The 15,266-nt window shown below is 40.0% G+C and overlaps 1 protein-coding gene across 2 annotated transcripts in view; it reads right to left on the reverse strand.

Annotated features, from left to right (window-relative positions):
• Positions 1-15,266, reverse strand: part of TYRO3 (TYRO3 protein tyrosine kinase) — a 92,151-nt gene continuing 76,885 nt past the window's right edge. For both annotated transcript variants that reach the window (XM_032229305.1, XM_032229297.1), the window contains exons 17-19: positions 8,246-8,405; positions 6,132-6,268; positions 1-4,394 (exon numbers count right to left, since the gene is read on the reverse strand). In XM_032229305.1, the coding sequence (XP_032085196.1) occupies positions 4,031-4,394; positions 6,132-6,268; positions 8,246-8,405 (661 nt within the window). In that variant the 3' untranslated portion in view covers positions 1-4,030. The remainder of the gene's footprint in view (positions 4,395-6,131; positions 6,269-8,245; positions 8,406-15,266) is intronic.

Raw genomic sequence — 15,266 nt, forward strand, 5'->3', positions numbered from 1 at the left:
ACTTTATTGTATCGTCAGTCTAATCATATCCCAATTTCATTCAAACTCTATTATCAGGATTCTGTGCTCAGATAAGTTATTTTTTTTTATCAATACAGCTTTAAACCACCCCTCCTTTTTAAAAAACAATCAGTGTTCTCCAAAGTCCACAAGAATCTGTTCATTGTGCATCATTTTGTTTTAGTTTTCTGCTATTGAGAAATACACAAGGAAAAGCATTCAGATCTTAGGATGCAGGTACAGTATAATGGGGTCATACGGTATTGTTACTCACTACAATGGAAGCCTGGATGTGGCTGTGCAGTTTTAAAGAGTCTCCTATGTTTCTTTTAAGTTTAATAGAAGGGAGGTTTAATTCAATCAAGTAAGTACCCATAAACTATAACAGAACGTTTATTTCTCGTTGAGACTTAGATGCAAATATGATATTTGAAGTTGGATAATTATTTGATCTCAACTCTTTCACTTCAAGCCAGAACATGAAATATAGAATTTCTTAACATCATTGACAGGACTATTGTTCATAATTATATCATTAGCATGCCCTCTGTTTTACCATGCACCACATTATTGACTTGCTTTTGATAACATTGCATTATGATGATGTGAAGTTTCTATTTCATTGGGTACTGGATCACGAAGAAAGGTCCCTATAGTGAAGGAATGTGGTTGAATAAGGCATAGGAGCAGTTTGCTTCACTCCCAAATACATACACACAGCTTTTGTTCAGGTGTAGAAGGCTTTTGGACAACATCCATCCTTCTTATTGCCCTTTCCGGCCAGAATGGATTGCTTTTCCCTGCTTTTATGTTAAAAAAAAAGTCACTAAATATGCAAACAAGGCAGACAAGGAAATGAACATTATAATATAGTTCATAGTGGTTGTTAAGGAATCTGGTGGTAGAAGTTAAGAAAATTTCTCCATAGAACAGATAGAAATAGGAAAAGGCCAAGTACTACTACTGCCTTTTAATAAATTGTTTCTCTCCCAATTTTCTTGCGGGGACCAGTTTTACTATCCCCTAAACGTAGCATAATTAACTAATAACAATAGTACTTAGACTTATATACCACTCCATAGTGCTTTACAGCAGGAGTCCCCAGCCCCCATAGGAACCGGCTACACAAGTGAATGAACCCTCATCTGCACATGTGCAGGAAATAGGTAACATATGAAACTATGCGTACACACACCGGTCCGTGGAGGAAAAAAATTCCACGGCACCTGTTGTAATATAATTCCTTGTGTAGGCGTAGCGGTCACCCATGGCCCAGTGGATAACAGGGCATGCAGAGCCACGCTGAACCACATAGGAAAAAACAAACTCCTACATAACATAACATCCTGATAGTGCTCCATGACATCCTGATAGTACATACTTACTTCGCAGGCACCTGTCCTTGGTGCCCAAATGTTTGGGCTTTACAATACTCTCTTGAGCAATTTACAACGTGAGCATATTGCCAACAATCTGGGTCCTTATTTTCCTGATCTCAGAAAGATGGACAGCTGAGTCAACCTTGTGCCTGGAAATGATCAAAGTACTGGAAGTGACCAGAATTAGCTGCACTACTGCATTCTAACCACTGAGGCACCACGGCTCAGTAAGATCAAACCATGGCCTCATCTATAGAGACTCCGGTGGGTTCTATTTCTTAGCTACATGGAAAACTGATAATGCGGGAGCCTCCTGCAGCCTTGCAATGCTTCAGATGTTATAAAATGCAGTTTCTTCTATCAGCCCAGCTCAATATCTTGTGATGGAATTTAACATTCACATTTAACTTTTATCTGAAGAGCTGGGGTAGGGAACGGCTGTGTAAGAAATGAAGCAGAAATGGAATAGCACAGGTAAGTATTGTGACCCGAGTAGGGTAATTCCTCTCTTAATTCTTGGAGGCATGTCACATTTAAGCATCCAATTTTTGTGAAAAAAGATTGAAAAGAACAAAAAGGTAAAATAATAGGTAGAAAGAACCTTGTCAAGGTCTCTCATGAGGATTTCTTTGCTGACTAGAATTACAGAAATACTAGATTACTGATTTTCTACAATTGGAAGGAAGAAATATTTTTGGTGAACACCATTAACGAAGAGAGTATGGCTAACAATTTTAAGCCATTTTAACCTTTTAAAATGAATGAGCGTTTTAAAAAAATACTATATAGGCTTTCCCACTAAATGGCTTGCTAAGATAAATGAAGTCAGTCGCAAACATCTTTTACTAGAAGGAAAATAAAAACCCAAGTTGCAGCCACTGAAAGTCCAGTAATATTATTAGAAATTTAACACTGGTGCTGTGTTTTAGAACATGCTAGCTTTCCAATCATTGTTGCTTACTAAATGAATTTAAATAAATACAATCAGGTATGGTAGAGATTTTTGCAGATGTTAAGAAATGCACTGGTAGGCACCAGTGTTGCTTCTGGACATCACATTAGGTACCCAAGCCTTACATTATATTTGAAATAGCTAGAAAAAAAAATGAACAGTGTTCACTGACATATCATTTGAAAGCACATGATACAGTGCTTTCCTATTGTGACTAATTGTTCAAGTTAAACTGAGAAATCACAAATTTCAAATGGAATCTTTTTTCTGGAATGTTGCTGAATTAGGTAGCCATATCAGAAGTCAAGACTTGAAGGCACAAAATAATGCAACGGAACTTAATTTTTACAGAAAAGCTGAAAAGCATTTAAGAAGATGTTTAATTTAACAAGCCAGTGATTCTCAAGCTTTCAAACTAAAAACAGCTCTTTTTTTGTATTAGGGGGGGAAATCCTCTAAGTATTCATTTGATGTCAGTCAATCATTTATTTAGAGGGGCTAATATTGACTAAAAAAGAAAAGGTGCCAGATTAGATGCATAAATTTAATAGGTTTCTAAAGAATTGCCTCCTTTTATTGTTTTAAACATTGTGTGTGTTTTCATAGCAAAAATGTTATTGCTTACTTCTAAGCAATATATATTTATAAGCCATATGAAACCCCTCAGCACTTTCATTTTGGGGGAGGTTTAGCTCCTCCACGTTCCGAAGGAATAAATATGGAAAGCAAGGCTAGCCATACCATTGTAGCAGCTAGACAGGAAACAGAAGTTTATAATACCTATTCATAAGTAAATGCCACTGAATTTGGGGATTACTATCAGGCAAATGGGTCCAAGATTTTGATCTTAATACCAAATTATTCCAATGTAGGTATCCTTATTAGTCTTGCATTATTCTCATAAATTCCAACACTCTCCACACAGTTTTGTTATAAATAAGGTGGGGGTGGGGAATCTGCCTGATTCAAATCAAGAAGAAGAAGAGGAGGAGGAGGAAGAAGAAGAAGAAGAAGAAAAGAAGAAGAAGAAGAAGAAGAAGAAGAGGGGAAAGGAAGATAGGTAAGTAAATAAGAGCCTGTGGGGAAAAAGAGGGAAATTGGAACACTTTTGCTCAACTCCTTATCTTTCTAGGAGCGCTTTCCTTGGCCAACTAAATACCACTCTTGAGAAGAAGCCCATTGTTTCTTCATTGTAGAGAAGCAGCTGTATAGAACCCAATTTGAGGACCACTGAGGTAGCTACTGCTAAATTAGGCTCTTTGTTTCTCATGCTCTGAAAGATAGTATCCGTGGTTCGGAGTATGTGACACATGCCTCTTCTCCTACATATGTTAGGGGCAAAAAAAACCCCCACCAACACCCAAAACCCTTCACCCCCAAATATGCAGAGTACTTAAACCCAACTCCCAGGGAGAACGCTGCGACTCAGCAGGCTGTTCAGAGGCCACTCTCACTGCATTTCACGGACAATTGCAGGATTTCTCTTGGAAGGCCAGGAGGTGATTCTATCAATTTGAGATATTAACTCCAAAACAGCTGTCAGAAGCCACAGCTGACATTAATTACTACAACTTCTGTTGGTTAAAAGCAGCTTCCAACCGTCTCTGTTTGGCGATACCATAAGATGATACAATAAGATAGACACATCTTATTGGAGGGAGAAGTAAAGTCTATTTTGTTGTTGTTGTTGTTATTTGGGCTAACATAGTTTTGCTCCCATCTCTAGATCGTAAAGGAGGCTCTGGGCTTCTCCGTCATATAAATCCTGACGCCTCTCACTTTCTGCATCGTTTCCAAGGCACGACGGGTTCATGATGTAACGGTAGTCACTAGTCACAGCAACAATTGCTCCCGCTTCCCCATTCAAGGCTCCAAAAGGACAATTCATGGTGATTTCGCTGCTGCAAGCTTCTTGGGATCTCCCAACATTGACATAAAGAGGGTCCTGACTGTTTGAAAGCAATGACAGCCTTGCCAAAATCATTTCCAGCTGCAGTTTCAGAGCTCCAAAGCTTGGACGTCGCTTGGGTTCCAAATGCCAACATCTGCACATGAGATCGTAGCTGCAAGGCAAGTCAGAGGACAAGAGTGCTGAGACAAAACAAAGAAAGCCATCTGCATTCCCCCTCCCTCTTGAAAATGGCTGCTGATAATGAACTCCATATCATAGGAATGGATACGGAGGCTAATGAACGATAGAAATACATATTCTGCCCACTGGATGATTTCTCAAGATGCTTAAACTGAATTCATATCATCATATTTTTGTACCTTTAGGCTTCATTTACCTTACAGTTCCATCATTGTTGAATTGTTACTGTATTTAAATGATCTGCTCTGTGTGTTGATTAAGCACAAATCTATGTTTTGGAGAACACGGTATTTTTTTTTCTTCCTAGCATTTTCCCACAAGTGCAAGATCTGTTTTGTTCAGATTAACCACATACAATTTAGTTGTATTTATACACAAATACATTAAATATGATTGTGACACAATCACTTGTTCTTTACTAAATTATAGCTGGGATTATTTAAGGCAATAATAAATAAATATTAAAAGAATGCAAGGTGGATAACCTGCAACCTGTAGGGCCTATAGTTTTCAAATCCTCGTTTTTGATTTCTGGAATCCCCTTGAACTAAGACTTTGAATTTCATTGTAAATTTGTGAATTTTGATCTTTTGGGAAATACATTGCAATGCTGTATCAAGGCCTAGAATAGGCTTAACCTGTTTTAAAATTTCCAGAATTTGGGAACTGAGAACAAAGGAATATTATGGTCCTCTGTATGTATGAGGTGATAAGACTCTCGGACACTAAAATGCTGAATATCTTTTACAAAATGTAACTCATTCCCAATCAGCAAGCATTATATATGCTGTGAGGGACGCGGTGGCTCAGTGGCTAAAATGCTGAGCTTGTCAATCAGAAAGATTGGCAGTTTGGCGGTTCGAATTCCTAGCACCGCGTAATGGTGTGAGATCCCGTTACTTGTCCCAGCTTCTTCCAACCTAGCAGTTCGAAAGCACCTAAAAAATGCAAGTAGAAAAATAGAGACTACTTTGGTGGGAAGTTAACAGCATTCCATGCGCCTTCGGCATTTAGTCATGCCGGCCACATGACCATGGAGACGTCTTCAGACCGCGCTGGCTCTTTGGCTTTTAAACTGAGGTGAGCACCGCCCCCTAGAGTCGGGAACAATTAGCACATATGTGCGAGGGGAACCTTTACCTTTACCTTATACTGTATATGCTGTAAAAGGAAACCAACCCTGGCTGTTCTTTGGAATGACAGATACTGAAGCTGAGGCTCAAATACTTTGGCCCTCTAATGAGAAGAGAGGAGTCACTGGAAAAGACCCCAATGTTGGGAAAGATTGATGGCAAAGGGAGAAGGGGAATGGCAGAGAACAAGGTGGTTAGATTGTCTGGGCAGGGGTTTGGGCCAGTGGAGATGGGAGAGGGGGCTGGCTTGCTGTAGTCCATGGGGTCGCAAAGTCATGACTAAGTGATTGTACAACAACACAACAACATATGTGCTGGGAATAGAGCATTTGTTACAGTGGGTACCCCCATGCCTGTTTACGTTATAAATGCTTATTTAAAGTAATTTAGAAACATTTCCTTGAAGCACACCATATATTTTTTCAAATTAAAAGTATGTGGATGCAATCACACTCCTAGAGGCATAGGGCATTGGTAAGTAGGTTTTCCTGTTCAAACAATACTGAACTTGTTCAAAACATGATTACTTTTCTACACAAAGCCTAGGTAAGATAATAGGCCAGTAAGCCACTCACATATCTTCGAGGCACTCTGGGGGCTGCTTCAGTCTGTTCCCACTGATGAGGTAGTTGTAAATTTCTGCATTTTCAATGCCCGCATACGGAGTTTGCCCTCGGGTCACAATTTCCCACATAGTCACACCAAATGCCCACTGAATTGGAATTAAGAGGTGAGGAAGAAAAAGAATTACATATATTTTAAACAGAAAAGAAACTGTGTTTGACTCAGGAGAATGTCTGGTAATCAGTGTTTTGCATCAGTCGTGTTTCGCATTATTTTTTAGAACTCTCTAGCTTGTGTGTGTGTGTGTAAATATATTATTATGTGTGTAAATATATTATTATGTTGATGGTCAACATAAGTAAAATCATCACCCAGGATATACTGTACATATAAATATATATAACAGCCGAAGGAATACATGTGGAATAACAAAAGAATGGCTTTACTTTCCTGTACAAAAATGTATATCCTGGGTGCTGGTTTTTACTTTTGTTGACCACCAGGAGGCAGTATGTGGCAGTTTTCATTTTATATGGAACAGATCTTACTATGGAATTCACACATTCTCCTGGGAACTGAATTCATGAACCCTTGTACTTAAAGTGATTGTGTACAGTGCATTACTTCTGAGAAACATCTGACTCTTGATACTTGCAAAAAAGGATCTTCAGAGACTTCAGATTAGCGTAGACAGTCCCATTTTCCTTTTCATTAAGAACTCAGAGAACTGTAGATGTTACATTCTAGGCAGTTTTTGCTTTATGACCATTCGTTCAGTGACTGATTGAAATTACGATGGAGATGAATGAATGGTAATGATATGTACCTAAAATTACAACCAGTGCAGCATTCCCGCAGTTGCATGCTCAAAATTCAGCTAGGTACACGTCAGAGGGAGGAAGAAGACAGTGAACATCAGCTGGGGGTAGCAAGGGATGACAGAGGGCAGGGGAACCAAAAGAGCAGGGATTGGGGAAACATAGAAGGGTGGAGGAAATTGAAGTGGAGGCAAGCGTGGCAGGAGAAGTGTGAGGCCCTCACCTAATGGTACCACAACTATGACTACTGGAGCAGATATCACTAAGTGGTACGGTCACAAGTTTCACGTAATGACCGCTTTACCTAGGCAGTGGAAATTCTGCTCCCAAATAGGGATTTAAATCTGTATTTATTTTCCTGTTGTTACAAGATTTTGCATGATCCATATCATATAATTCATTGTTAGAATTTATATATAGTACAGCCTTTAAGCAAAGTGTAGATACAAGCTTGGAAATTACTGTGCGATAACGCAGAAGGACAAGGTTACATAAAGGGGGCAGAGAATAGAAAATCAGACGTGATAAAATAGAAACCAGAAAAATCCAATGCAAAATGTTACTGCAAGTTTATATCCGCAAGCTTCAAAAACATTCCATGATCAAAAACATGGAGGGTGGCCTTATCTCACCCATAGGTTTCCAAGCTAGAGACATTGCACATTTTATGAACTGCTTCATAAAATGCTGCGCATTGGGCACAGATTTATCTTCCAATTTTATTTTCTAAATATGCCTATGGGAGTCAAACATACAAAGAAATATCTATTATCCTTGAGCATTTTGCTTCCCACTATATAAATTTTAATTAAAAGGTTTTTTTTTTAAACCAGAGCATTAAACTTGATAGGTATCAAGGGTCCTATAGACAATCACAAATGCCATATTAAAGATCTAAAATCTATTGTACCAATAAAAAACTTTAATGCGCTGACTGGAGGAGATCCAGGTCTCATTTCTGCCAACTGGGTGTTTCAAAGGAAGGTGTGAATTAAGCTGCTATTTTCTTTAGGAATTATCTCTATGATTGATTGTTTTGCAGACCAATGCTGCAGATTCAGGTCAAAAGTCAGCACGTTTCACTTTTCATGATTTTGTTCATGATGATATGGCAGAATAAATCTGTGCCGTGGTCTGACCCATATCAGTACCTACAATTATGGTGCAAAGATCATCAAAAAATAAACATGATCTCCTCCAGTCACAAAACACCTAGTCAAGAAAATGGAATAATAGATATTTCTTCATCACGTTGATAATTACAAAAGCAATGCACAAAAAGACAAAAAAAAAAACCCTCCACTCACCACATCACTATGGGTTGTGTAGAGATTGTCTGCCAGGCTTTCCAATGCAAGCCACTTCACTGGGAGCTTTGAGGCAGAGCCCTGACGGTAATAATCTCCACTATAGATTTTCTTCGAAAGCCCAAAATCAGCAACACAGACATTCATGTTTTCATCCAGCCTAACAGAGACCCAAAAAAAAGAGAAAAGGCCGGGGGGTGGGGGTGGGGGGGGAGAAAGATGTAGAAGAAGGAGCATCAACAGAAAGAACACAGGAATAAGAAGGTTTAGATTCTCTGCTTCAGACTAGAACTCTTTCTTCGTGCCAATGCAACATGCTCCACAGGAACACTTAGATAAAAGATGCTCAGGCTGTTGCTGAGCCAAAGTCTTGAATATTTAATGGCTGCCTGCTGGTCCTCGTGAACAGACCTTCACAGTGGACTACGCTGTGATGAGGGGAAAAGTAGGTGATTCACTCCATGTTGCTTCCCCTACAAATTTATTTTATATGTTCAATACAGTTACTCCTTGTGCATTTAATACTTTTCTCTACTGCAAAAGCTACGGCACTTTCTAGAGGGATTCTGGGGCTAGATCCTTGCTTTCAGGCAGTGACATTGTGTATTTCTCACACAGGGCCTCAAAGAATTCAGTTAGTCAATAGTTTTGCCTTGAGTATATTGTGCCAAGCATTTTAAAGTAGTACTAATTGTCTTTATTAGAGGAGTATTTATTTACAAATACAGCGAGAATACGGATACACTACATACTGCTCGTTTATTTAGTTGGAGAGGCCATAAATAGTGGTATATTTGTGGGATTTTCCCTTCTATATACCTATATGTAACTAAGCTGTAGAAAAGAAAGTAACTGTTCTGTCTGTCTATCCTAATCTAATCTATCTGATAATTATCTCACGTTTATTACTTTATAAGTAACTCAAGGCAGCAAACACACATAAAACTTCCTATTTTCCAATTTCTAAGGTCCAACCCTGAATCAAGCGGTGTTCTCTACAATGTTCTTCCTTGGAACAATCCTGTCTTTATCCAATGGCTGGCTCAATTTGAAGGAATATTACATCGACAAATTCCTGCTTGTCACCGATGGGTCAAGTGAAGAATAGAGCAAATCTGGGATCAAGCAAGCGTCTGTCAGCCCTTCAAAATAGCCTAAACAAGAAACATAACTACTAATATCAACCTAAGATTAAGTAACAGAATCTCTCAAGTCTGAAAGAAAGCCCTTGCCTTTACTTTTCAGAGAACAAGGAAGCGTTCCCTCCAAGATGCTTTCTCTAACCCAGTGAGCCTAAAGCATGCATGAGCGTGCGTGCCCACACCCATAATGCAATGCACATATGAAACCCGCCCCCTGGGATCCCCGCCCCTGCACATGCATGCCCAACCCCCCCAACCCATGTTGGGCCTAGCAGGCCTCCCTGAAGCCTCCTGGGACCAAAAACAGGCCATGGGGGGCGCTCCCCCTCACACACGCCCCGCACATGCCTCTTCCACATGCATGGCAGAGACCCAAAAATCTCTCGCCTGTGGAAGGCGTGCGCGCATTGCGGTGGAGCTGAGCTGGGCAATGGCTTGCGCACCCACAGAGAGGGCACCACATGCCATCTGTGACACATGTTCCATAGGTTCACCATCACGGCTGTAACCCAACCTCGCACACCCCCATTCCTTCTGTGGGTTGAAATATCTCTTGACTGACCATTACCCTGACTGGTTCTTCCTCCTATCTCCCAAGGTTATTCTCACAGCCCATTAACAGTATCTACTACCAAGCAGCATGGCACAGAATTTCAGCTGGGTGCTGTTCCTAAATTCAATAAATTTAGGACACAGAGGGTCCTTGCTCCTCTTTCAGCAACCAGGCTGAAATGAATATCCTTAAAGAATGCAGATGGCTTTGTCTTAAATTGCCCACCTTTCTCATTATTGTTTTGTTCGTTCTGGAAAGGGAGAAAAGTGGAAGTATGCATTCTCTGAAACAGTGCCAATTCATCAGCTGTCATATGAAAGAGATTTTTCAATGCCTAATCATTCTGATATTTTTGCTGAAGAAGAATCAATCATGATTTCATTTGAACCTTGCTGAGGCTGGGATTGGAGCTGCTGGATACCAGGGGGGAGTCAGAGAGACAAAGAGACTGAGGTAGTAGCGAATCATACATCTATAAACCAAAATAGCAATAATACATTCTGGATTAGTGTGTTTGAGATTGTGATTTCATTTTATTTCAAAATGACTGCCTTAATTCAATGTAATAGCTGTTTTGCACCTGTCTTTCGCAGTACTCTTTTCAAATTTGGATACTGTCCCCTTTGTAAACAAAATACTAGTCTACATAGAAAGATTACCTATCTAGAATCTCTAATCTGTGCTCTCCAAGCAGAAATTAGGTGTCCAATTTGGCCATTTCACTCTATGGAGATGCCACGCTATCAGTCCCCTCTATCGCAAAGATCCTGCAGGAGAAGAGCAATCTGGACAACCGTGGGATCTGGCAGGGTGATAGCTGTGTACCATAAACACAAAGCTTTTGCTGTGACCCAGCATAACAGATATGGTGCCCTTGCTGACCTTCATGGGAACACTAAAGAGATAGGTCAAGGTAGTTGTGATGATGACTCAAATAAGCAGGGATCGTGGTCCAAAATGAAGAACTTTTTTTGGAAAGACGAAATGGGGAACCAGGTATCACACATCAGGAAAGGATATGGAGATTTTAAAAGAGGTCAGGTGTCTGCCAGGTGCTACTGCCAGCAGAGACAAGAGGGGTATTCTTAAGATAGTCAAGAATACAAGTAGAGACTGTGACATTGATGCTATTATACATCTTGGCACTAATGATCTGTCCCAAAAAGATGTACTTTCTGTGAAGAATTATTTCCAGAGCTTGGGGTATGAACTTAGTAGTGTAGATTGTAGGCTTATCTTTTCAGAGGTTTCACCAGTATATAAGGAATAAAATAGGAAGGAAAGGCTTCGGTTTTATTAGACATGATGCCTGTAGCTGGTCGAATGAAAAACTGTACAAAAGAGATAGTTTGCATGCATCCAAGAAAGTGACTGAGTTACTTGGCATTAAATTCGCAGATTTTCTGGATAAACATTTAAACTGAACAGCAGGGACGGAGAATTAATAGATACAGAACATTTCTGTCCCCAGCAATCTAAAATTCATAGGGTTATCAGTGCATGTAACATAGATGTTTGTGTGGGTAAGATTATCACTCCTGCTATCAAGCAAAACCAAGCATTTAATAGTGAGTGCCATACATGTGCATGAATCATAAAAGTGGAAAGAAAATAGGGGCAGTCAAGCATAACACAGGTTATGTAGACAGTAAACACAGGGTCAATCAAAATGGACTCAAATGTCTATACACCAATGAACAGAGTATGAGGAATAAACAGGGTGCATTAGAAATTCAATGAGGGCAGATATGATATTGTTGCCATTACAGAAAGTTTGTGGGATGAAACCCACAAATGGAACATACAGCTAGAAGGATTTAAATTATTTAAAAGAAATAGACCAAATAAAAGAGGGGGTGGAGTTGCACTATATATAAGAAATAACTACATCTCTACAGAAATAGAGCGCAACAATGATGAGAACTATCTTGAATGCATTTGGATCAATATTAAAGGTTTTTTTTGGAGGGGGGAATGACATTGCCATAGGTCTATGCTACAGGCCACCCAACCAAGCAAAGGAAGTAGATGAACGTTTTGCTAGTCAGCTAACTAAGGTATGTAGGAAGCACACCACAATAGTAATGGGGGATTTTAACTACCTTGACATCAACTGGGAAACAAACTCTACACCAAGTGGAAGATCCAACAGGTTCCTAATGAATCTAGCAGACAATTTTGTTTCCCAAAAAGTAGAGAAGAGAGCAAGGGGATCAGCCATATTGGACTTAATTCTCACTAACAGAGAGGAAATGATAGAAGTTGCTGAAGCCACAGGAACCCTGGGGGCAAGTGACCATGCGATATTGGAAGTTAACATTTTGCAAAAACAAGTACTAGAACAAAGTCAAACTAGAGTCTTGGACTTTAAGAGAGCTAATTTCAGAGAGCTTGGGAAGAATTCCATGGATGAGAATCCTCAAGGGGAAAACAACTCAAGAAGCTTGAGAAATTTTGAAAAATGAGATTACAAAAGCCCAGTCTAGCACAATACCAATGAAGAACAAAAATAACAGCTCCCAAAAGAAACCAGCATGGCTGCATAAAGAACACTCTGACAAATTAAAAGACAAAAAAGATAAGTATAAAAAGTGGAAAGAGGGGGACATAACTAAGGCAGAATATCAGCAAATAACCCCAAAAATGTAAAAATGAAGTGAGGAAAGCTAAGGCTCACAATGAAGAAAGGCTTGCCACAAAGTAAAAAATAACAAAAAAAAGCTTCTTCCAACATGTTAAAAACAAGAAAAAAGTTAAGGAAACAATTGGTCCATTGCTGGGAGAAAGTGGCAAGAAGGTGACAAGCAACAGGGAGAAAGCAGAACTATTTAACTCATTTTTTGCATCTGTCTTTACACAAAGGGATAAAACCTATCAAAAACAGCACCACAAAAATCAGATTAGGAACACAAGTTGAAATAGGGAAGAAAATGGTAAGTGAGCATCTGTCTACCCTAGACGAGTTCAAATCATCAGGACCGGATGGATTACACTCCCAGGTTCTGAAGGAACTGGCAGACGAGATCTCAGAATCACTGAACTATATCTTTCAGAGATCCTGGAGCACCGGGGAACTGCCAGAGGACTGGAAAAGAGCTGATGAGGTTCCCATCTTCAAAAAAGGGAAAAAAATAGATCCAGGAAACTACAGACCTAACAGTCTGACCTCAATACCAGGAAAGATTCTGGAAAAGATAAAGCAACAAATTAGTGAACATCTAGAAGTAAACAAAGTAATAGCCAAAAGCCAACATGGGTTTGTCAAAAATGGATCATGCCAGACTAATCTTATTGCATTCTTTGACAAAGTGACAAAATTAGTGGACCGGAGGAATGTCATCGATATAGTTTCTTGGACTTCAGTAAGGCATTTGATAAGGTAGACCATAACCTACTACTAGATAAAGTAGAAGAATGTGGGTTAGACAGCACCACCACCAGATGGATTGGTAACTGGCTGATCAACCACACTCAACATGTAGTCCTCAATGGAACTGTATCTACATGGAGGGAAGTATGCAGTGGAGTACCCCAAGGCTCTGTTATAGGCCCAGTACTCTTCAACATCTTCATCAATGATTTGGATGAGGGAATAAATGGGGAACTCATCAAATGTGCAGATGACACCAATCTGGCAGGAATAGCCAACACTCCAGAAGATAGGCTAAAGATACAGAAGGATCTTGACAAACATGAACATTGGGCACTATCTAATAAAATGAAATTCAATGGTGAAAAGAGTAAGTTTCTACATTTAGGCAACAAAAACGAAATGCACAGGTACAGTATAGGTGGTACCTTGCTCAATAGTAGTAACTGTGAGAGGGATCTTGGAGTCCTAGTGGACAACCATTTAAATATGAGCCAGCAGTGTGCAGCAGCTGCCAAAAAAGCCAACACAGTTCTAGGCTGCATAAACAGAGGGATAGAATCAAGATCATGTGAAGTGTTAATACCATTTTATAATGCCTTGGTAAGGCCACATTTGGAATACTGCATTCAGTTTTGGTCACCACGATGTAGAAAAGATGTGGAGACTCTAGAAAGAGTGCAGAGAAGAGCAACAAAGATGATTAGGGGACTGGAGACTAAAACATATGAAGAACAGTTGGAGGAACTGGATTTGTCTAGTTTAATAGAAAGAAGGACTAGGGAAGACATGATAGCAGTGTTCCAATATCTCAGGGGTTGCCACAAAGAAGAGGGAGTTAAGCTATTTTCCAAGGCACCTGAGGGTAAAGCAAGAAGCAATGAGTGGAAACTAATGAGGGAGAGAAGCAACTTAGAACTAAGGAGAAATTTCCTGACAGTTAGAACAATTAATCAGTGGAACAGCTTGCCTCCAGAAGTTGTGAATGCCCCAACACTGGAAGTCTTTAAAAAGATGTTGGATAGCCATTTGTCTGAAACAGTATAGGGTTTCCTGCCTAGGCAGGGGGTTGGACTAGAAGACCTTAAAGGTCCCTTCCAACTATTGTATTGTATTGTATTGATGTTTGCTTTCATCAATCAGAACATCAAAGTGAGCAGTATAGATAATCCTCGACATACAGCAGTTCAAAATTACAACAGCACTGAGAAAAGGGACTCATGACCATTTTTCACACCTACGACTCCTCTAGCATCCCCATGGTCACATGATCTAAAATTCAGATGCTCAACAACTGACTCATATTTATGATGATTGCAGTGTTCCAGTGATCCCCTTTTGCGACCTTCTGACAAGCAAAGTCAATGGGGGAGCCAGATTCACTTAAGAGCCATGCTAATTAACGTTAACTAGTGTAGTGATTCACTTAACAACTATGGCAAGAAAAATGGGTTAAAATGGGGCAAAATTCACTTAATTGTCTCACTTAACAACATAAATTTTGGGCACAATTGTGGTGATAAGTTGAAGACTACCTGTCTCTTAGAATAAAATTTCAAGTATTTTGTTTAAATCTCAGCCCCAATTCTTCCCCAGATAGGTACAATAAGGCCTTCCCAATCTAGCGCCTCTAAATTTATTTTTTATGCATGCTTTAACTCTTCTTGGGTACTTGAGAGACCGCCTGCTGCCAATTACCTCCAATAGACCGATCAGATCCCACAGATTAGGCCTCCTCCGAATTCCATCCGCCGGCCAATGCCGACTGGCGACTACCCAGAGGAGAGCCTTCTCTGTGGCTGCTCCGACCCTCTGGAACGAACTCCCCGTGGAGATTCGAACCCTCACCACCCTCCAGGCCTTCCGCAAAGCCCTTAAAACCTGGCTATTCGGACAGGCCTGGGGCTAAAGAGCTTCTGCCCCCCTCCTCGAATGGTATGGTTGTTGTGTGTTTTA

The sequence above is a fragment of the Thamnophis elegans genome, chromosome 1 (genome assembly GCF_009769535.1).
Source record: "Thamnophis elegans isolate rThaEle1 chromosome 1, rThaEle1.pri, whole genome shotgun sequence".
NCBI classification, from domain to species: domain Eukaryota; kingdom Metazoa; phylum Chordata; class Lepidosauria; order Squamata; family Colubridae; genus Thamnophis; species Thamnophis elegans.